The following is a 22,188-nucleotide window of genomic DNA, read 5'->3' as shown; positions in this document are numbered from 1 at the left end:
TGGAATATTTCGATCCTTTTTAAATTCCGTTGTAAAATCCCAGCTCATTAGTTTCATTTCAGCACGGCAGGTTTCAGCTCTGCGGGGGATGTCCTCCCCAGTTTAGACGTTTCCAGATCCGCCTCCTCACCATCTCCACCATCCTGGAGGAGAACGCTAACAGCTAATTCTGTGACATCAGCTAACAGGCACTCGCACTGGCTAGCACACTGAGTGTTGGGGGAGGGCGAGGACTGTCCTACCCACCCTGAGAGATAGAGAGGACAGTGATGCAGCATCATCAGATCTCCCACCTGCGACCTCCTGATGTCATTCGGGAGCCCTCATCAAGTTTAATATTTGATGCTTTATTTAGGTTTGTTTCATCTATGAAAAATAGAAACAACATTGTGCTGTGATTTTGATGTTTGGACAGTTTTGGATAAAGAGACAATGTTAGAAGGTGTGAGCCAATCAGGTGTGTTCTTGGTAGGCAGGGTTTAAAGAGCTCCATTGGAATAATTCCATATGTGCAATTACACAGTCATTAACTGTAACCTTGTGTGTGTGTGTGTATTTCTCTTCCAGTCCATGAACATCCTGGCATCTGTGCTGTTACTCTACACCAGAGAAGAGGAGGCATTCTGGCTACTGGTCACTGTGTGTGAGAGGATGCTGCCCGATTACTTCAACCACAGGGTCATCGGTGAGGAAACCCCTACCCTGCGCTGCCACTCACTGGCCACTTTATTAGAAACACCTACCTTCTGCCTTTTTCCTGTCCACTTTATGTCTGCTTTGTGCTTCCACTCACTGGCCACTTTATTAGAAACCCCTACCTTGTGCTTCCACTCACTGGCCACTTTATTAGAAACACGTACCTTGTGCTTCCACTCACTGGCCACTTTATTAGAAACACCTACCTTGTGCTTCCACTCACTGGCCACTTTATTAGAAACACCTACCTTGTGCTTCCACTCACTGGCCACTTTATTAGAAACACCTACCTTGTGCTTCCACTCACTGGCCACTTTATTAGAAACACCTACCTTGTGCTTCCACTCACTGGCCACTTTGGTGGGTCAGTTGATGCCGGTGTCTGGGTCTCTGTTCTAGTGTGTGTGTTTGTTTGTGTAAACGTTGTGTAAACAGTCGTGGTGTTTTGCTCTGTCGCCACACCCTTGACTCAGTTCCTGCTTTGCTGTTCCGCTATTCTTTTTTATTGTTTTGGTCAGTGATGCAAGTACACCACCAGACCTTTCTGTGTGTGTGTGTGTGGGGGTCATACAGGCCCGCATTGAGGACAGGATGTGTGTGTTTGTACATACTCTAGGTTATATACATGAATTGGCCACTAGGGGTCTCCAAACCCATCCACAGGCGGGGTGTAAGCATGTGTCCCTCTTCCAGTTCATGAACATCCTGGTGTCCGTGCTGTCTCTCTAGGGCGGGTTTACAGTGTGTTTGTGTCTCTCAGGTGCTCAGGTGGATCAGTCCGTGTTTGAGGAGCTGATCCGGGAGCGCCTGCCATCTCTGACCGAAAGCGTTCCGGATCTTTCTCCCCTGGCGTCCGTGTCTCTGACCTGGTTCCTCACGCTGTTCATGAGTGTCCTGCCATTCCGCAGCGCCCTCTACGTGCTGGACTGCTTCTTCTACCATGGCATCAAAGCTGTGTTTCAGCTGGGGCTCGCCGTGCTGGACGCCAACGCTGCCGAGCTTTGTGCCAGTACTGATGATGGGCAAGCGCTGATGACCCTCACCAGGTAGAGCTACACGTGTTTGTCTTGCAGTCTTTCTCTCTCTCACACACTCATTAATACATACCCTGAGATTACTCAAGTGAGATTAAACACAAGCATCGTTTTCCCCCCGGTGTTTTGTCGCCCTCTAGTGGACAACCTACACATTATGTTTTTAAAACTGCAGATGTTAGTCAGCTGTAGCCATACTCTACCAAAAATAATTACCAGCATTAATTAGTTGGATCAACTCATTTTAACATCCTTGATTTCAGAAGAAACAGTGGATGAGCAGGTGTCCCAATACTTTTGTCTATTTAGTGTTTTAAGTTGCCTCACACAATGCTGATGCAATTCTGTGTATGTGTGTTTGTGTAGTTTCCTTGAACAGGTGCGAGATGATGAGGAGCCATGTGTGTGTGCAGAGGAGGCGGGGCCTGCGACACACACACACATCACCGCACTGCTCAACGATGCATATGAGGTGGGTGTGTGTGTATGAATTGCTGACATTTTCAGAGCTGAATCTTAGTGATTATCGAAATTATGAATCGGAAATGATTATAGACTCTTCTGTTTATCTAACTTTACTTAAATATAGAATTATGACGTATAGTGGAGCTCTGCATATGATAAGATAGTCCTTTATTAGTCCCGCAGTGGGGAAATTCACAATATGTTTGTGTGTGTGTGTGTGTGTGTGTGTAGAAATTTGGGGACCTGACAGTGAGGCAGATAGAGAGGATGAGGTGCAGACACAGGATCCAAGTACTGCAGAGCCACGAGGACACCACTAAAGAGAACACGGTGAGACACACACACACACACACACACACACACACACACACATTCCTTGGTTTTTGGGGTGTAAATAATCCTACTCACTGGACACTTTACTAGAAACACCTACCATTTGCTTTCTGACAGGCCACTTTATTGGAAACACCTACCTATTGTTTCCTGACTGGCCACTTTATTAAAAACACCTACCTTGTACTCACTTGCTTCTGGCAGAATCTGCAGATCAAAGAGCGCCCCCTTGTGGATATCTGTGATTAATGCATCTCTGCTTTCTCCTGCGTCTCTGTAGCTGAGGCTGGTCTCACCTGATGTCTCGCTTTCTCAGGAGGACCTGTCCAGTCTGTACGACCTGTTTAAGGTGAGTATGACCTGCTAACTGCAGGCCTACATCAGTGTCTGACCCTGTAGGACCCCTGGACTACCTGGACTACAGTTAGAGGTTACTGTTAGCATCATGCTAAGTAGTGAGGCATAAGCTTTCATTACTTGTAGCCTCGTAGCTCCATTGCTAAAACTTAAGGTGAGGTAATGAATGGACTGTGTGTGTGTGTGTGTGTGTGTTTCAGACAGAGCACTTCATTAGTCTGTACTGGGGGGATGGTGTGTGTTCGACCCCCCCTGAGCAGCGGGCAGCGGGCCGTGGTTACACTGAAAGCTATCATGTGGACCGTGCCCAGTTTAAGAGCCTGTACCTGCTGCTGACTCCGTGGCCCTGCGGCTCTCACACAGACACCATGGCCCAGAGAACCTTCGCCCTGCTGGACCAGAACCGGCAAAACCGCATCAGCTTTACACAGTTCGCCCAGTGGCTCGGTGCGCAACTACTGTTATTACACTAATGAGTAATATTATTAAAACTTCATACTGGATATTAATATTATTAGAACTTCATACTGGATATTAATGTTATTAGAACTTCATACTGGATATTAATGCTATTAGAACTTCATACTGGATATTAATGTTATTAGAACTTCATACTGGATATTAATGCTATTAGAACTTCATACTGGATATTAATGCTATTAGAACTTCATACTGGATATTAATGTCATTAGAGCTTCATACTGGATATTAATATCATTAGAGCTTCATACTGGATATTAATGTTATTAGAGCTTCATACTGGATATTAATGCTATTAGAGCTTCATACTGGATATTAATGTTATTAGAGATTCATACTGGATATTAATGTTATTAGAGCTTCATACTGGATATTAATATTATTAGAGCTTCATACTGGATATTAATATTATTAGAGATTCATACTAGATATTAATGTTATTAGAACTTCATACTGGATATTAATGTTATTAGAGCTTCATACTGGATATTAATATTATTAGAGCTTCATACTGGATATTAATATTATTAGAGATTCATACTAGATATTAATGTTATTAGAACTTCATACTGGATATTAATGTTATTAGAGCTTCATACTGGATATTAATGTCATTAGAACTTCATACTGGATATTAATGCTATTAGAGCTTCATACTGGATATTAATATTATTAGAGATTCATACTAGATATTAATGTTATTAGAACTTCATACTGGATATTAATGCTATTAGAACTTCATACTGGATATTAATGTTATTAGAGCTTCATACTGGATATTAATGTTATTAGAACTTCATACTGGATATTAATGCTATTAGAACTTCATACTGGATATTAATGCTATTAGAACTTCATACTGGATATTAATGTTATTAGAGCTTCATACTGGATATTAATGTTATTAGAACTTCATACTGGATATTAATGCTATTAGAACTTCATACTGATATTAATGTTATTAGAGCTTCATACTGGATATTAATGTTATTAGAACTTCATACTGGATATTAATGCTCTGGTTATGGTTTCTTCTCCCTCTCTGTAGACACTCTATACTGTGAAGAGTTTAATGAGAAGGTCAGGCTCCTTTATCGTCTCCACATCCCTCCAGGTGGGTCCATATGGACGGTCATGCTGTTAAACACAATGTCAGACTGTTAGCGGCCTTTTTTGTGTCATTGTGTAGTGGGGCTGTAAAGTAGGAGGAGCTTATGAAGTTAGCAGTGAATGTAATTTTTGTGTTTCAGCTCTGACTGAGAATGAGGATCAATCTTCTCTGGCGAAGAACCCCATCCTTTCCACCACCCGGCCTCTCTATGTGGACCTGCCCAATGGTACTAAGCACTGACATACACCTATTGGACAGTCCTTACTTCAGGCAACTAGGAGATCTCTGCTAATGACATTAATGTGGGATAATAATTCATTCCTGCACGACCTTTCTCCATGAATATGTAAATGGCATGGATTCTGTGACATCACAAAAAGGTTGATATGGACTCTTTTAAGCAGCCTACATTATAAAACACATGTTTGCGCCACCTAAAGGATGGTAGTAGTATTCAAGGCCTGGGAAACAATTCCCTTAATGTTAATACACTATATGGACAAAGGTTTTGGGACACCTGCTCACACATGCTGTTTCTTCTGAAATCAGGGGTATTGAAAAGGGTTTATCCTGTCTCTACTGTCCAAGAAGGGCTTTCTATTACATTTTGGAGGAGCACTGCTGTGAGGAGTTTGGTTGATCACCAGCCCACCTCATTCCAAAAGTACTGGATGGAGCTCCTCCTCCATCATTCCAGAGAACACAGCATTCCTCCACTGCTCCACAGCTCAATGGTGGGGGGCTTTATACCCCTCTAGCCCACGCCTGGCATTATTAGGCAGCATGGAGCCAATAGGGTCATGATGTTTATCTGCTCCAGAGAGTCCTATTCTATTGGCAGTACTTCTCTACTAAACAAGCTGTGTGTGTGCATTTGCATATCTGTGTCAGCAATCGGTGCAATTTAAAGTAGCTGAATGCATTCATTAAAAGGGGTGTCCACAAACATTTGGGCATATAGTGTAGGTCCCTATTACCATTCTGATATGAATAAAGGTGATGTTACTGCTGTGTTTGTTGTCCAGTGGAGAGGAAGAGCCACGAGGAGCAGCTGAAGCAGATGCTGAAGGACTTGGCCAAGGAGAGGGACAAAGGCCAGGAGAAACCCCTCCCTCACATGAAGCAGGTCAGTTAATGTGTGGGGGCCAGTTTCTGGTTTTCGGGCACATGTTGAGGAGCAGGAATCCATCCAGAATCCATTCGTTTCCCACTGGATGTTCAGGTCCTCCTGCAGTTCCAGTCTAAGTGACTGTAGTAAGTGTGTCTTCAGCACGGTGACCCTGTTCCTCTTCTCCAACAGCGGGAGTTCGTCCAGTTCTGCAAGACTCTGTGCAGCATGTTCCATGGCGACTGTGCCGAGAATGAACTCTTCCAGGCCATCGCCATGGTCACCAGCCTCGTCCTGCAGATCGGGGAGGCCAGGAATAAAGAGCGACGGCCATCAGGGGCGGAGCAGAAGGAAGGGGAAAGCCCGGATCAGGCGGCCCCCAGTGCGTCCGAGGCGGAAGGCGACTGGACGGTGAGGTTTGAGCAGATCCTGGCCTCGCTGCTCACCGAGCAAGCCCTCGTCAACTTCCTGGAGAGGCCCGTGGACCTGGGCGCAAAGATCTCATCCGCAAAGGAGAGGCAGTACCAGGTGCGGGCTGGCCTGCTAATGATCCAGCGCAAGACCAGATGAGACCTGGTGGAGCCAAGAGCGGTGTGACTGGGCTCAGTCTGAGGTTTCTCGGTTTCTACAGAACCCATGGGCAACCAGCTGGAGCGAGAACATGCTTGACCACCTGATGCAGTGGTTCTCAACTCCTCCTGAGTTGAAGTAGGTGCGTGAAGAGCAGCGAAACACTAAAATGTGCAAGACAGGGGGCTCTAGAACCAGGGTTAAGGACCACAGATTGGGCCTGCATCACCAAGAAGTAGCTTTGGGACCATTGAAGGAAGCTGGCCTTCCTTTAAACAGACCACAGTATCCTAAGGCAGGGTTGGAGGCTTTACCTGTACGTGTGACACGCTGTAATTTATGATTCAGGCAAAAATGAAGAAAATACAAGCAAATGGTTTCTTGGTTCCGTGGGATTCTACCATCTGCATAATTAAGTGCTGACTGTATAAACGAGTCATTCAGAGAGGGTTCTGGAGTTAAATGGGTCGTTCTAGGGTCAGAGCTGGAGATCTACAGTGGAGGTGAAGGGAAGCAGACGTCTGAAGCTCTAATAATAAAAGCTCCTCACAGAAAGTTCTTTACCTAATGGTGATGAAGACGCTGCCTGATGCCTGAGACACGGTTCTACCAGCGTTCTGAGAAGAGTTCGGCTCTAGAACCTGCTTTTAGAACCAGATCATTAAAATGGTGGAGGGATACATGCTGCAGGGTGTAGTGCAGCTACAGAAAGTAGTCCCTAAAGAGAACTGGATTAGTTCAGATTCTCTATTCACTATTTTACCTTCATCATCATCATCATCATTCCATATAAAACTCAGAAGACTCGTGTAGCTGCACTGGTGGGTTTGGATAGAAGATAAATTATGGGCTGTATTGGGTTGTAGTCATGGCGACCGACGCCTGCTTCCATTCACCTCCACTGTAAAGAGTCTTAGGAAGTTCTGTGAATACCAGAATCCTAAAAGTAGTGCCTTATCAATTAGCTGCCGCGCTGTAACAGCACCATGACGCTTATTGTACACATGCTAACTAATATTGTAAGAAAGCCACTTTGTTTACTGTGAAGCCTCAGCCAGGATGAAGTGACCTCCTGTACCGCAGCAAGTTCAGCTAAGCATTAAGTTGCATTAAAGCAATCCATTCTACGCTGCACTGTACTGAAGACCACCCATCATCATCTACTTATGACAGAAAATTGGATCTCTGTAGCTCTTACAGATGTCCACTACATGGACAAAATTATTGGGACACCTACAGGAGCCTTTCTGATCTCCCATTCTAAACCCATATGCATTCATATGGAGCTGGTCCCCCTTTGCTCTGCAGTTACTGAGTCAGTTGGAGGCTTTTCTGCACTCTGCTCTGAGGAGCTCAGCACCCGGCCCTGACCCCGCTCTGTAACTTTACGTGGTCTGACAGACACTCGGTGGACACTGAGCTGCTCTCTGTGAGCTGTTCCTCCTAAACTCTTCCACTGTTCAATAATAACACCACCCACAGCTGATGGAGGAAGATCTAGGAGGGAGGAAATTTCACCAGCTGACTTGTTGTTGTTGGTGCAGCGGTGTCTCCTATTACATACAGAACCACGCTGGAGTTCAGTGAGCTCTTCAGAACCTCCCGTTCTTTCACTGATGTGTGGAAGACAGACAGACTGCAGCAGACACCTGTGGCTGAAAAGGACTGAATCACATGCCAGAATTCAGTGATTAAGAGGTGTCCCAATACTTTTGTCCACACAGTACAGCTGACATTATCATACCTGCAGCACTTAAGAGAACGTGCCTTCAACAGTTTTGTTTGGAAGAGACACGGCTTCAGAAAGTGTTTTCTACTTTTCTTTTAGGACCAATGTAATCAGTCTGACATCTGAAGAACTTTGAGCCTTGTTTGTACCGTATCTGCATTTTATATGTTGGTTTTACTTTTAAAATAAATAAAACAAATACAAAACAGTCCTGATTAAGATACACAAATGCTTTGTTCTGTTTCTGTGAGGTTTATGAAGTCTGAAGACCAAGCAAAGTTCTAATGACTTGTTTTACAGGTAAACTAACTTTATGAAAAATGGACAAACCTAAACAAAAAACATTAATAGCAAGTTAAAAAAGGTATGACTAAATGTAAAATTCATTTATTTTGTGTTAGTGTTCCTTAAACCATTTCCAAAGCTCGCCTTAAAAGACCCCTGTATTATTTGTAGCGATCCGCTCTCTGAACCTGCACCCTAATCACTGTAGTGCACTACCCTGGGGGTTTTGTACCAGTGTCCAAAAATGTGCGGAACGTCCAGCGCACGGACGTTCTGCAATCCAACAACGGACCCTGAATGGACATGAAATACCCATAATCCATTGTGTTGTTTGGGTTGAAGATTTGTGCATCTAGCATGTCTACCACATCCAACTCAGATCTCCATTTAAAGGTGCTCGTATCAGTCACTGCACTACCAATCTGTGGCAGTGAACACACACACACGTGAACTAGGGAGCAGTGGGCAGCTAACTCCTGGGGAGCAGAGGGGGTGAAAGGCCTTGCTCAAGGGCCCAACAGTGGCAGCTTGCCGATCCCGGGTATCGAACCCACAACAGCCTGGAGCTCTAATCACTGAGCCACCACTGCCCCCCTGTGAAGGGAACAACAAAAGGTAGTGTTTGAGCATGGCCGCGATTTTAAGGCCACTATCAGAGCAGCGCTGCTATTGGCTGACTCAAACTTTCGGCATCAGCTGGGCATCTCACCAGTTAAGATCAGTGCATTCAGACCTCCTTTCTGGACCAGGCGAACACCAAACGCAAGACAAACTGAATTCTTTTACACATTTATTCCAACATCCATGAAAAGATTATTAGTTTTCATCCACATTGACAGTCTGGAGACCTGCGAAGAGAGAACACGAGAAGTTAGAGGTTGTGTTTTTTGGTAGATTGCAAACTGCATTACAGATACTTCAACCAAACATAGGACATCCAGAGTCCTGGATAGTACAGAGGAGTAATTACGTTCCAATATCCTTCCACCCCTACCCAACACAATCTGACGAAGCTTATCAACACTGGATGGCGCTGCAGACCAGGGTGGCTTTATACTTTACCCACACCTCTTAAGATCAACAGGCTGTCCACAAGCTACGCAGGTAACGTTGCTTAAAGTGATGCACCATTTCCACACATTTTGGACAAGACTATTTAAGTTAACTTGGGTTGTACTAGCGACCCATCAAACAGAACCATGCACTGAACACGGAAATATACTGAAGGTTCTCCAAACTGAAAGAATCAGTTCTGTACAAAACCAACAATATTAGTTCGCACTATTAGACTAAATACAGTTATTGCACAAGTGTGCCCTACCTCGAAACCTTCAGCTGCATCATTTTAGCTTTCATGCAATCTAAAACATCCCTCAAGTTACACCCTACACCCATTCTAGCTTACTGTACATCAAAACAGCAACAACTGAAACGAAATATTGTCTCAGAACGGTTGTATCAGAACCTGTAGACAGAACTAAATCTGTTTTTTTTATTAATTATATATATATATATATATATTATATATATATATATATATATTCTGGGACTCCACACACTGCATTCACAGTTCTCTCCTCATATTGGAATAATCTCAGAATAATTAAATGCATGTCTGCTGAAGAACAGTCATCCCACCAAGTAATACGATGCTACCTGCTGCCGGAACCATACACTTAACCATAAACCTAACCAGCAAAATTCCAGCAGTGAACTTCAGACACCACAGGTGTGGCTCACAAGATAACTGTCCAATAGGAGAAGAGGTAAGAGACAGTCCTCAAATTTGTGCTAAAGGTATCTGGCTAACTGAAATAAGACTTCTGAACAGTTCATAATCTGAAGAGCTCTCCTCTGAGGACGACCGTAGACTGTAGTTAAACCAGAGACGTGTTCTCCGAAGCTGAACCTCACCTTTGTATGTGGTGACGGGAACGTATGTGACGAGGGTGTACAGCTTGTTGGGGGAATCTTCGTCTTCGTTGCGTTTCCTGGAGAGACGCACGCGCATGCGGTATGGGACGTTCCTGCAGGGACACGAGACATCCATGAAATACAAACCCACCAGGACATCACTGCCTTTTCTCAATGTCCGTGGCACTGTGGTTAAGAGTGATTAAGGTAGAAGTGATTGAAATTCTAAGTCCATAAAGAGAAATATTACAAATATTACAGTTTATAGGGACAGTACAGCAGCGCCACCTTGCTGCAAGTAAATAAAAACATTGTCTAATGTTAAACTGGTGGTGCAGACCACCGTAAAACCACAGCGAATTAAACCAGACTTTACTGGAGCACTGCTATTTTGGAAAGTTCCCACTCCATTATCTGTTGTATCTTCAACCAGGGAAGAAATCTTGTCTAGTCTTTGATCCTCTCAGGTTTTCTTCCTCTTGATCTGAGAGTGTTTTTCTTGCCTCTGTCAGCACTGGCTTGCTAAAAGGAGGCTTGGACTGGGATCTCTGAAGCTGCTTTGTAACAACATCCACTGTGAAATACTCTCTATATAAAGAGATCTTCACCAAATTTCCAATCAAAGCGATACGGGCTGGATTTACCCAAAAAAAGTCTCGGCATTGGTGGAACAAGCAACACACTGAAAGCTCTCTCTAACTTTTTTAGGGAAGTTAGGTAGAAGAGCAGAATAATGCACTTACAAGCACAATGAACTTTTAATTAAGAATATCCAGACGACCCATTGGAAGTGAAATACTAAACGTTAAAAATAAAGTAAATAAAACACTTAAGCACAAACCAGGACAACAACCCCAAGTGGAGAGACCGGCTCACTGATATTAAACAGGCTCGGGTTTGTCTGCAAACCGTACAACGAGCCAATAATGTAATGTTCATGACCGGTTTAGTTGGGCCCATCTTTACACCTGTGCCATTTAGCCCACCTCTACACCCACCCTCTCAGAAATATTCAACAGAGGACGTTACCTGACTCCTTTGGCCCACACTGCCTTGTTCAGACGTGTATCGATGCGGACGTCAGGGGTGCCCATCTCCTTCACGGCAAACTTTCTGATTTCCTTGATGGCACGGGGTGCCCTCTTCTTGAAAGAGCTGTGGTGGAAAAGCAACACAAGAAGACAATGGTGAGACATTTTCTGACAACACCACCTGCTGCTCAGGACTAGGGTCACTGCTGCGTCTAGCGTCCCCTTATCCACTCTGCCCAGAGATCACCAAAGCCCCTCAGACATCGCTTGACAGTTCAAGCTACACTCACCGCCCCTTAATAGCGTCCCTATCCCGTAAGGCAGGAATCATTACTCACATGCCATGGATGCGTTTGTGGATGTTGATGGTGTACTCCCTGGTCACCACCTCGTTGATGGCAGAGCGCCCCTTCTTTTTCTCACCTCCTTTCTTTAGTGGTGCCATCTGCAGAGACGGAGCATTCAGCAGCTTTAGGAACTGTGCGTTCAACCACCTCAATACACAGACTGCTTTAACTGCGCATCAGGACTCTCATGATGTTCTGCTGACTAAATGAACTGCTCTAGCGTGATCTTTACACGCATTATGTGTATACGTATAAGAAATGGTTCACGTCAAATAAAAACCATCATCCCTCACATAAATGCCTGTTAGGATTATTTAGGTTTTGCAGGGAAGCTACAGTAAGGTCAGAAATCAGAATTCATGCATTTTTTTGTTGCAATAACAATGCAATAATGTCAATAAGCTCTTCTGAGCATAGCTCTTAAACATGAACACTGATCACCTGCAAGGACAAATCACTGAAAACAGCATCAGCCAAATTCACATGGATTCAAAGGGAACCAGCATCTAAAGTACTAACCAAGAACCCTGTAAACTTCTCAAATGTGGCACTACTGCTGTCTTCACTGTGTGAAGTTATCTAGTACTGACACTGACCTGTATTTACATTACTCTACAGCTATATTGGCCTGACAGTGAAGTAAAAGCAGCTAAATGCTGATGTTGTGGTTTTTGGTGAACTGTCCCCACTGCAGCCACACACTCAGCAGGCAGCCTTGCTCACTTAGCAGCCGATACCCACTCACTTACACAGGATATGCTTACTTACTTAACTTTTTTTAATTTCCAGCGTTAAAGAGAGGTTTGACTAAGCCAACTTTACCCGCGTCCAAACCCAAACCCAAATAAACACGTTTAACTGAAACCACCAGCCGCTGAAACGCCATTAGCCTACAGCTAACCGGCTACACGACCAGCCTTCCCCTAATCGCTCATAACACACCATTCTATCGCCCAAAACTGCTCCAAACGTGACTGTAGTGATACTTTATTGCTGTTAAAACACATATCCGTCTGAAAATACCCTGTTTTTGACCATAATCTGCTCGGATGGAGTTGGATTGGCGAGAGAGCTCAGCTCCGAGATACTCACTCTGCAGGACGAGCGTCGGAAAGGAAGGAAAAGGGGACTCTGGGTAATACAAACACTACATCCGGGTTGTCGCGCTACAGTAATAGTCACATTTCTTCTCTATTTAAGTCATTTTATCTCCTTAAACATATCGCTGTTAACATTTCAAAGTCGATATGAGCTCAATAAAATGTGCGTGTTATTAAATTGTGTCGTTATTTTGTGTTTAAGCGCTGAAGAGTGGACTACAACAACTCGGACTACAGCTCCCATGATGCCCCACGCCGCAATGTCCGCCGCTCAACGGTCGCTGGGTTTTTGAAGTGAATCAGAGTTTTGTTGTTTAGAGACACGTTTCCACTTTCTGTGAGATTTCTCTTTAATTGTTGGTATTTTTTATGGCTACGTTTTATAAATGAGGTACCCAGTCGTCGCAGAAAGCTCCCGCTCCAGAGAAACCCGGATTTGAGGTGAGTTAGTGTTGGTTAGCTTAGCGTTTTAGCACAGCTTTGGTCGCACAGTGAGATTTATCATATATTTGATATTAAATAAAAAAGTCTTGGTGTTTGGTTTTTCGTGGCACGTTTTGTTAACATGGCTGCATTAAAAAAAAAAATACACACACCTTTTCTTTTTTCCTGACGGAACCATTCCGTTCCACCTTAAATAGCCAGTGCAGCGGTTCCGTTTCATTCAGCGCTTGATTATTTAAGGTGGAACGGGAAAGTTCAGCTGCTCCTCAGCGTTAGGGGTAACGTGTCTGATGTCACATGGTCAGACACTGGTCAGTGATGCCCTGCAACTTTTAAGAAGGTGTTGGTTGTGGTGTGTGGTGTGGGCAGCGTTCATGTTCACCACCCAAACAAACCCAGCAGTTCTCTCTGATGGACCCCAGTGACTGGACCCAGTGGATTAGTCTGAAGCCTCACTACAACCACAATGTTACCACCACAGTGAGGACCAGTGTTCCCAGTTCCTGTCCAGCTGAAGGAATCCACACAGAGTCTGGAATTCACAGAGATCTGTGACAACTGCGTCCTACTAACCAACATATTAACCTTTAGTGACCTTAACCTTTAGTTAATTAAACTTTACTGACCAGCAGCACTGTCTGACCGCTTACTTATGGTTTATTTGGGTTTATTCTAATGTTATATAGAGTTAATTACAGGTAGACACTCTCACTGACCACTGACTTTATGTGTATTTGGGTTTATTCTAATGTTATATAGAGTTAATTACAGGTAGACCCTCTCACTGACCACTGACTTTATGTTTATTTGGGTTTATTCTAATGTTATATAGAGTTAATTATAGGTAGACACTCACTGACCACTGACTTTGTTTATTTGGGTTTATTCTAATGTTATATAGAGTTAATTACAGGTAGACGCTCTCACTGAACACTGACTTTGTTTATTTGGGTTTATTCTAATGTTATATAGAGTTAATTACAGGTAGACACTCTCACTGAACACTGACTTTGTTTATTTGGGTTTATTCTAATGTTATATAGAGTTAATTACAGGTAGACACTCTCACTGACCGCTGACTTTATGTTTATTTGGGTTTATTCTAATGTTATATAGAGTTAATTACAGGTAGACACTCTCACTGACTGCTGACTTTGTTTATTTGGGTTTATTCTAATGTTATATAGAGTTAATTACAGGTAGACGCTCTCACTGAACACTGACTTTGTTTATTTGGGTTTATTCTAATGTTATATAGAGTTAATTACAGGTAGACACTCTCACTGACCGCTGACTTTATGTTTATTTGGGTTTATTCTAATGTTATATAGAGTTAATTACAGGTAGACACTCTCACTGACTGCTGACTTTGTTTATTTGGGTTTATTCTAATGTTATATAGAGTTAATTACAGGTAGACACTCTCACTGACCACTGACTTTATGTTTATTTGGGTTTATTCTAATGTTATATAGAGTTAATTACAGGTAGACACTCTCACTGAACACTGACTTTATGTTTATTTGGGTTTATTCTAATGTTATATAGAGTTAATTACAGGTAGACACTCTCACTGAACACTGACTTTATGTTTATTTGGGTTTATTCTAATGTTATATAGAGGTAATTACAGGTAGACACTCTCACTGAACACTGACTTTATGTTTATTTGGGTTTATTCTAATGTTATATAGAGTTAATTACAGGTAGACACTCTCACTGAACACTGACTTTATGTTTATTTGGGTTTATTCTAATGTTATATAGAGTTAATTACAGGTAGACACTCTCACTGAACACTGACTTTATGTTTATTTGGGTTTATTCTAATGTTATATAGAGTTAATTACAGGTAGACACTCTCACTGAACACTGACTTTATGTTTATTTGGGTTTATTCTAATGTTATATAGAGTTAATTACAGGTAGACACTCTCACTGAACACTGACTTTATGTTTATTTGGGTTTATTCTAATGTTATATAGAGGTAATTACAGGTAGACACTCTCACTGAACACTGACTTTATGTTTATTTGGGTTTATTCTAATGTTATATAGAGGTAATTACAGGTAGACACTCTCACTGACCACTGACTTTATGTTTATTTGGGTTTATTCTAATGTTATATAGAGTTAATTACAGGTAGACACTCTCACTGACCACTGACTTTATGTGTATTTGGGTTTATTCTAATGTTATATAGAGTTAATTACAGGTAGACACTCACTGACCACTGACTTTATGCTTATTTGGGTTTATTCTAATGTTATATAGAGTTAATTACAGGTAGACACTCTCACTGAACACTGACTTTATGTTTATTTGGGTTTATTCTAATGTTATATAGAGGTAATTACAGGTAGACACTCTCACTGAACACTGACTTTATGTTTATTTGGGTTTATTCTAATGTTATATAGAGTTAATTACAGGTAGACACTCACTGAACACTGACTATGTTTATTTGGGTTTATTCTAATGTTATATAGAGTTAATTACAGGTAGACACTCACTGAACACTGACTTTATGTTTATTTGGGTTTATTCTAATGTTATATAGAGTTAATTACAGGTAGACACACTCACTGACCACTGACTTTATGTTTATTTGGGTTTATTCTAATGTTATATAGAGTTGATTACAGGTAGACACTCTCACTGAACACTGACTTTATGTTTATTTGGGTTTATTCTAATGTTATATAGAGGTAATTACAGGTAGACACTCTCACTGACCACTGACTTTATGTTTATTTGGGTTTATTCTAATGTTATATAGAGTTAATTACAGGTAGACGCTCTCACTGAACACTGACTTTGTTTATTTGGGTTTATTCTAATATTATATAGAGTTTATTACAGGTAGACACTCACTGAACACTGACTTTATGTTTATTTGGGTTTATTCTAATGTTATATAGAGTTAATTACAGGTAGACACTCACTGAACACTGACTTTATGTTTATTTGGGTTTATTCTAATGTTATATAGAGTTAATTACAGGTAGACACTCACTGAACACTGACTTTGTTTATTTGGGTTTATTCTAATGTTATATAGAGTTAATTACAGGTAGACACACTCACTGACCACTGACTTTATGTTTATTTGGGTTTATTCTAATGTTATATAGAGTTGATTACAGGTAGACACTCTCACTGACCGCTGACTTTATGTTTATTTGGGTTTATTCTAATGTTATATAGAGGTAATTACAGGTAGACACTCTCACTGACCACTGACTTTATGTTTATTTGGGTTTATTCTAATGTTATATAGAGTTAATTACAGGTAGACGCTCTCACTGAACACTGACTTTATGTTTATTTGAGTTTATTCTAATGTTATATAGAGTTAATTACAGGTAGACACTCTTGCTAACCCCTGATTTGGTGAGCCATCAAATTACACTAAACTGATTAAAAATTGTCCGTAGTCATGGCAACATTAATTCATTGTGTTTATTGTTTTGTTTGAACAGTGGTGATCGATTTGTCTGTGAGAAATCATGACACTGGCACCCAAAGAGCTGTCCAACCTGCTGGGCATCATCTCAGAGGAGGCCTGTGGAAACACCTTCGAGAGCCTCTCCAATGCCTTCCATCACTGTTTCGGGAAGGCCGAGCACTTCCGGGTCGGCTCGGTGCTGGTGATGCTGCTCCAGCAGCCAGATCTTCTGCCCAGTTCTCCTCAGCGCCTCACCGCTCTTTACCTGCTGTGGGAGATGTACCGCACTGAGCCGCTCGCCGCCAACCCCTTTGCCGCTGTCTTCGCCCACCTCCTCAACCCTTCTGTCTCGGGGGAGGAGCAGGAGAAGCCTCTCTCAGGTATGATTGATGTTAGGACCTTTGTAGCCGACACTAATGCTGAGTAAGAGGGGCTGTTAATTCAGATAACTTGGTCTGTGTGTTAAAAGAACTGGGTTCGTTTCGAGCTGACAGTCCTTAAAAACCTTTCTACTAATAGTTTAAATAATATAAATAATATAAAATTCAAATATCGGTTGATGTTTTGCATTTAAAAATTGATATCGGCCATAAAATTCTAAATTTAAATTACGTTCTGCCTTCATAAAGCAAAGAACTGTTTAAAATGTGCTGAAAACCCGGTGCAGCCTTAGCTGGGATAGATAAGAAATATGCTGTGGTTTGGGAAACACTGCTAGAAGTCTTTTACAGGGTTGTATGTTGAATATTCCAGGTTTTCTTCCACCCATCACGCTCCCGGAGAAGTTCTTCCTGTCTCAGCTGATGCTCGCTCCTCCACGGGAATTGTTCAAGAAGACGCCGCGGCAGGTCTCCTGCATGGACGTTGGCTCAGCACCGCAGGCCATCGACATCAGCGGACTGCAGCTGGCCCTCGCCGGTAAGGTGGAGCGTTTTTTAGCAGTGTAAAAAAAGTAGTTCAGTTATACTCCAGGTTGGTTTAGGTCCATTGTGATTTAGGATGAATGGTTTTATTATTATGTTATTATTATTAGTAGTAGTAGTAGTAGTAGGAAATAGATCCTCCAGGCACATTCAGTGTATTCAGTATATTCAGTATATCAAATTCCTCTGTGTTTTCGATGGTCCTCGTCACAAAAACTGATTCAGCGCTGCCACTCCTGAGGTGGTTTATGAATACAGCACCTGATAATATGAATATGACCACATTGAATCAGATCATGATGAAATTAGAGAATTCATTACATCACATTACAATCGTTATTTAACAATTTACGCTTTGTATAATGATGCATTTATATACAGACAGAATCACTAATTTTAGATTTTAAGAACTGCTGTCAGTGCAGCGCTTGACATAAAATATTTGGTCAGGGTTATTTAAGTACTAATGAAGTCCCCTGTACACACAGGATGGAATATTGGATATTACAACAGTTATGATAAAAACAACGCTTTACCCTCAGTATTCAGGAGGCGTTCTGTTGGTGGGACAATCCTGAGAAAAATGTTCTATGTTCCAGAGCGCCAGTCGGAGCTGCCCACTCAGAGTAAAGCCAGTTTTCCCAGCCTGCTCAGCGACCCCGACCCTGACTCCTCCAACTCTGGCTTCGACAGCTCCGTAGCCAATCAGATTATAGAGTCACTGGTGACTGGACCACGCCCTCCACTGGAGAGTAAGTATCCACAGTTAGTTAGCGCTCTCTTATTTTACCTTACACGTAGCTGATTTAACCAGGAGACGGGTCTTGTCTGAGGTTTACACCAATTAGCATGCTGCTGCATATAGCGTGAAGGAATTATCGCATAAGTCTTAATAACAGACGTCTTAAAGGATGAGTTTTCTGCAGCCTGAGAGGTGTCTTCGCTCCTCCGCGCAGGTCACTTTCGTCCGGAGTTCATCCGGCCGGCTCCTCCACTGCTGGTGTGTGAGGACGAGCTGGCGTGGCTGAACCCGTGCGAGCCGGAGCACCGCGTGCAGTGGGACCGCTCCATGTGTGTGCGCAACGGCACGGGTGTGGAGATCAAGCGCATCATGGCCAAGGCCTTCAAAAGCCCGCTGTCGGCAGCACAGCAAACTCAGGTAATGCAGTCAACGCAACACAACACCATCGGCAGCCCTGAGCACTGCGGCAGGGTAGGCTGTTTTGACCCGTTCTGGGAGAGGTTAATTTTTTTAGAACCAATATATTTATTTATTTATTTTATTGTTTTTATTATAAACAATTACAAATACCTGTATGTAATACCTTAAACTTAATAGACCCTAAAGTAGAACCCTGTGAGACCCTGTGTAATTTCTGCATTGTGATTAATAACAGAATAATAAATCTGGGGTCTAACCCCCATGGTTAACCCCCATAAATACATAACTGAAGTATTAATTACAGGATAATGTCTAATAGTGTCCTAAGTTCATTACTGAACAGTGAGCTGCTCGTAGATCTGGAGGTGAACTCTGTCCTGTGTGTGTGTTCCTGTCGTTCCTCAGCTGCTGGGTGAACTGGAGAAGGACCCAAAACTGGTGTACCACATCGGCCTGACGCCGGCCAAACTGCCTGATCTGGTGGAGAACAACCCACTGGTGGCCATCGAGATGCTGCTGAAACTCATGTCCTCTAGTCAGATCACTGAGTACTTCTCTGTGCTGGTCAATATGGACATGTCCTTACACTCCATGGAGGTGGTCAACAGGTACAGCTCCGCTGGTAGATCTGCTTAATGGTGCACAAGGGAGGAACAACAGTTTGAGGAAAGCTCAAAACAGCGAACTGACTCAGTCATGGGTTCTGAAACCTTTTTTTTATTATTATTTTTAATTTGAAGAACAGCTAAACAGCTGCAATCCATGCTACCATTCAAAGCTATCAGTAATGTAGAACCAGTTTGGTTTCAGATCAGTGTTATTTAGTGGTTTTAATATATTATACATTTGTGGGAAGTTAAGAGACTGTGAAGAAATGTAAGATGCAGTGGATCCGAATCAGGGCCAGGCCAGGCATGTTTTAATGCACCTGACGTGTGTTATTTTGAGCCCAGAGCTAGTTTGGATCCTTTGTTTTTACCACTGTGTGTTGCCACAGTTCAGGAAATGAGAGGAAAATGAGAACCTAATGTAATATCTTTGGTTCTATTATTTTGGCTGCATTAGAGCGGCCAATGCCGCCCTCCCACTAACACTGATTTTAGCTCAGTAAGGTGTGCTGAAGGATCTCCTTTGCGCCTCTACTAAGAGCTTTTGAGTGAGTGCAGTGTGTTTTGCTGTGCGGCAGGTTAACCACAGCGGTGGATCTTCCTCCGGAGTTCATCCACCTCTACATCTCCAACTGCATCTCCACCTGCGAGCAGATCAAGGACAAATACATGCAGGTTGGTCTCCACAATCTCAGCACCGGTTCTTATCTGCGGGTTATTTCAAGGGCAGAAGATGTTTCTTTAAAGGATTGGAATTAATTAGTATTTTGCCATAATTAAGGGGAGGGATAACGTGTGAGCACAGAGGGCTTTGGGTGGAGGAGACTTGGGTCTGGGTATGAGTCCGTCTCCTCCAGGCTGTTTGTGTCTTTGCTATAGGCCTGACCTTAGACAGGGTTTGGTCCTTTTTAGTGTGGACTTTGCGTCTAAAAATCAGATTAAAAAGGAAAGAATTAAAGCTGCAAAAACACCACATGCAGCAGATTAGCTCTGCCCAGTCAAGCTGAAGTTAAGATGTGTCTCAGCCTAGACTGATTTTCTGCTTTTTGAATGAGCTACAGAACAGGGTAACCAATCAGAACAGAGGTTATTTACATAAAATAGGCACGTGAAAATACATCACAACTGTTTCTGGTATATAAACCCAGACAGTTAGAAGACGTTAGACGTTAGAAGTTGACAAACGGGACAAAGTAAAATACTGTAAGTATTTAGTACACAGGTTTTTAGAATTACATTTTCTTTGTGATGTCAGCAAAGCTTAAAGGGCCCATATCCTGTATTTATATTTATTTAATTATTATTACATTTACATTGAAGGCCTTTAGCAGACGCTCTTCTCCAGAGCGACTTACAGAAGAGCTTCACTGTTTACTCAGAAAATACTTCTAGCTAGTTTTTATAGACTAGGATCCAAAAGATCATTAGATGCTTAGATGCTACTAGATACAGAAGTCAGTATGGAGACCTACAACACTCTACACTACATTCTCTCTAAGTACTCTTTTTTTATGTTTGAGGGTTTCTCACAACATTTTCATATTCCAATTATATATAATATAATATAATATATATAATATAATATTATATTTTTACAAGATATATTATAAATTAATATATATTATAAAAAATAAATGCATAATATTATAATATATAATATAATACATTTAAACAGGCTGTTTTTGTTACTGTGCCTTTAAGACTGATATAAAAGTGAGCTGTGTTCTGATTGGTTACTCAGCATTGTGCCTCATTGTAAAAGCTCTCAGAACTGAAACACGTCTGTGAACTGCACCTCGAGTAGATGCAACTGAGCGTCAGACACTTGAATAGGTCTGAGATGTAAATGAGTCGGGTTGAGTTTCCATATATGGACTGTAAGAACTGAGGGAGTGAACAGTGTGTTGCATCTTACTGCAGAGCTTAGTTTTAGCTAATCAATCAATCAATAGTCAATGAATAAATAAATGTCAGCTTTTTATGATAGGGGCCCCTTAATACTCTCTCGTTGCCTCTCGGCCCCTCACTCCCTCTCTCTCCCCCTCTCTTCCAGAATCGGCTGGTGCGGCTGGTGTGTGTGTTCCTGCAGTCTCTGATCCGGAATAAGATCATTAACGTGCAGGACCTGTTCATAGAGGTCCAGGCGTTCTGCATCGAGTTCAGCCGGATCCGAGAAGCTGCCGGACTCTTCCGCCTCCTCAAGACCCTCGACAACGGAGAGACCCCTGCAGAAAGCAAGCCTGCCAAATAATAGTGACAGCTTTACGGACACTCCCTGAAGCGGGAGCGTGTGCCAGCTGCAGACTGGACCTCTGAACTTTTGCTGTTCACATGGTCACCACTACGTGTTGCATATCGTCTGTTCTGGATTTTGAGTTTCGGTTTTTATGTTTTAGTTTATTTGAGGAAAAAAAGAAGATTTCACACAGAATGGAGCAACAGAGAAGGTCTAAACTTACTCCAAAAAAAAAAGACTTCAGAACATTTGTTGCTTCTTTTGAAAGCTATTGGATTTGTTTCAGCGGTGACGATATGAGCCTCTGTCTTCTGAAAGATCTGGACTTAACCAGCCTCGCAGCCTTTGTTTCAGGTAACTGACGTTCCTCTCAAACCCGGAAAAAGGAAATATAAATATATAAAGTCTCCTAGTTTTCTTGCTATAAAACCTCTGGTTGGAAATGTGGGTGTTTTTCTAAGAGCCCTGAGCTCCACTCTGCCTTCTGGAGGAAATCCACCCTTGCTGAACATGGACGTTCTGTCATTTATGGTCTTTATTTTGTCGTGTAGAGCACTGAAACACCAGGCTCATCCACCTGCCATTTTTCTGTCAAGACTTTAATAAAAAAGAAAACCTAACTTAAAATAAATGCCGTATTTAATCAGCATGTGATGATTTTTAGATCAGTGGTTTTCTGGAACAGGAGCACAAGCTCGTACCACTCAGGTAAATGAACAACACGACACTGTGCTCTGGCCACCTGGGCCACCAAGCCAATGAATCCTGTGGCTGAAATGAAGAATATGTGCCCTAAAAGTATGTA

The 22,188-nt window shown here is 42.3% G+C and overlaps 3 protein-coding genes across 4 annotated transcripts in view; 2 read left to right on the top strand and 1 right to left on the bottom strand.

Moving 5' to 3' along the window:
- Positions 1-8,091, top strand: part of LOC140561461 (TBC1 domain family member 8) — a 25,404-nt gene extending 17,313 nt beyond the window's left edge. Inside the window, exons 11-20 of the mRNA XM_072686683.1 lie at positions 568-685; positions 1,457-1,742; positions 2,097-2,202; positions 2,427-2,525; positions 2,809-2,877; positions 3,086-3,332; positions 4,414-4,479; positions 4,616-4,702; positions 5,502-5,602; positions 5,777-8,091. Of these exons, the coding sequence (XP_072542784.1) occupies positions 568-685; positions 1,457-1,742; positions 2,097-2,202; positions 2,427-2,525; positions 2,809-2,877; positions 3,086-3,332; positions 4,414-4,479; positions 4,616-4,702; positions 5,502-5,602; positions 5,777-6,154 (1,557 nt within the window). The 3' untranslated portion in view covers positions 6,155-8,091. The remainder of the gene's footprint in view (positions 1-567; positions 686-1,456; positions 1,743-2,096; positions 2,203-2,426; positions 2,526-2,808; positions 2,878-3,085; positions 3,333-4,413; positions 4,480-4,615; positions 4,703-5,501; positions 5,603-5,776) is intronic.
- An 854-nt stretch (positions 8,092-8,945) lies between these two features.
- Positions 8,946-22,188, bottom strand: part of rpl31 (ribosomal protein L31) — a 177,071-nt gene continuing 163,828 nt past the window's right edge. The window contains exons 1-5 of one of the 2 annotated variants that reach the window (XM_072686673.1): positions 12,553-12,579; positions 11,452-11,558; positions 11,112-11,237; positions 10,083-10,195; positions 8,946-9,016 (exon numbers count right to left, since the gene is read on the bottom strand). In XM_072686673.1, the coding sequence (XP_072542774.1) occupies positions 8,985-9,016; positions 10,083-10,195; positions 11,112-11,237; positions 11,452-11,558 (378 nt within the window). In that variant the 5' untranslated portion in view covers positions 12,553-12,579 and the 3' untranslated portion in view covers positions 8,946-8,984. Of the gene's footprint in view, positions 9,017-10,082; positions 10,196-11,111; positions 11,238-11,451; positions 11,559-12,552; positions 12,580-22,188 lie in introns of those variants that run through there. The other variant, XM_072686675.1, reaches the window with a different exon arrangement.
- On the top strand, positions 12,823-22,012 carry cnot11 (CCR4-NOT transcription complex, subunit 11). The gene is made up of 8 exons (XM_072686672.1): positions 12,823-13,001; positions 16,489-16,834; positions 17,208-17,372; positions 17,977-18,129; positions 18,334-18,536; positions 18,945-19,147; positions 19,726-19,822; positions 21,201-22,012. Exons 2-8 carry the CDS (start codon positions 16,516-16,518, stop codon positions 21,396-21,398), a joined length of 1,338 nt encoding a protein of 445 aa, XP_072542773.1. The 5' UTR covers positions 12,823-13,001; positions 16,489-16,515; the 3' UTR covers positions 21,399-22,012.

This window comes from Salminus brasiliensis, chromosome 8 (genome assembly GCF_030463535.1).
Source record: "Salminus brasiliensis chromosome 8, fSalBra1.hap2, whole genome shotgun sequence".
Taxonomy (NCBI): Eukaryota; Metazoa; Chordata; class Actinopteri; order Characiformes; family Bryconidae; genus Salminus; species Salminus brasiliensis.
The sequence above is the reverse complement of the archived record's forward strand: the minus strand, read 5'-3'. Positions and strand labels throughout refer to the sequence as shown.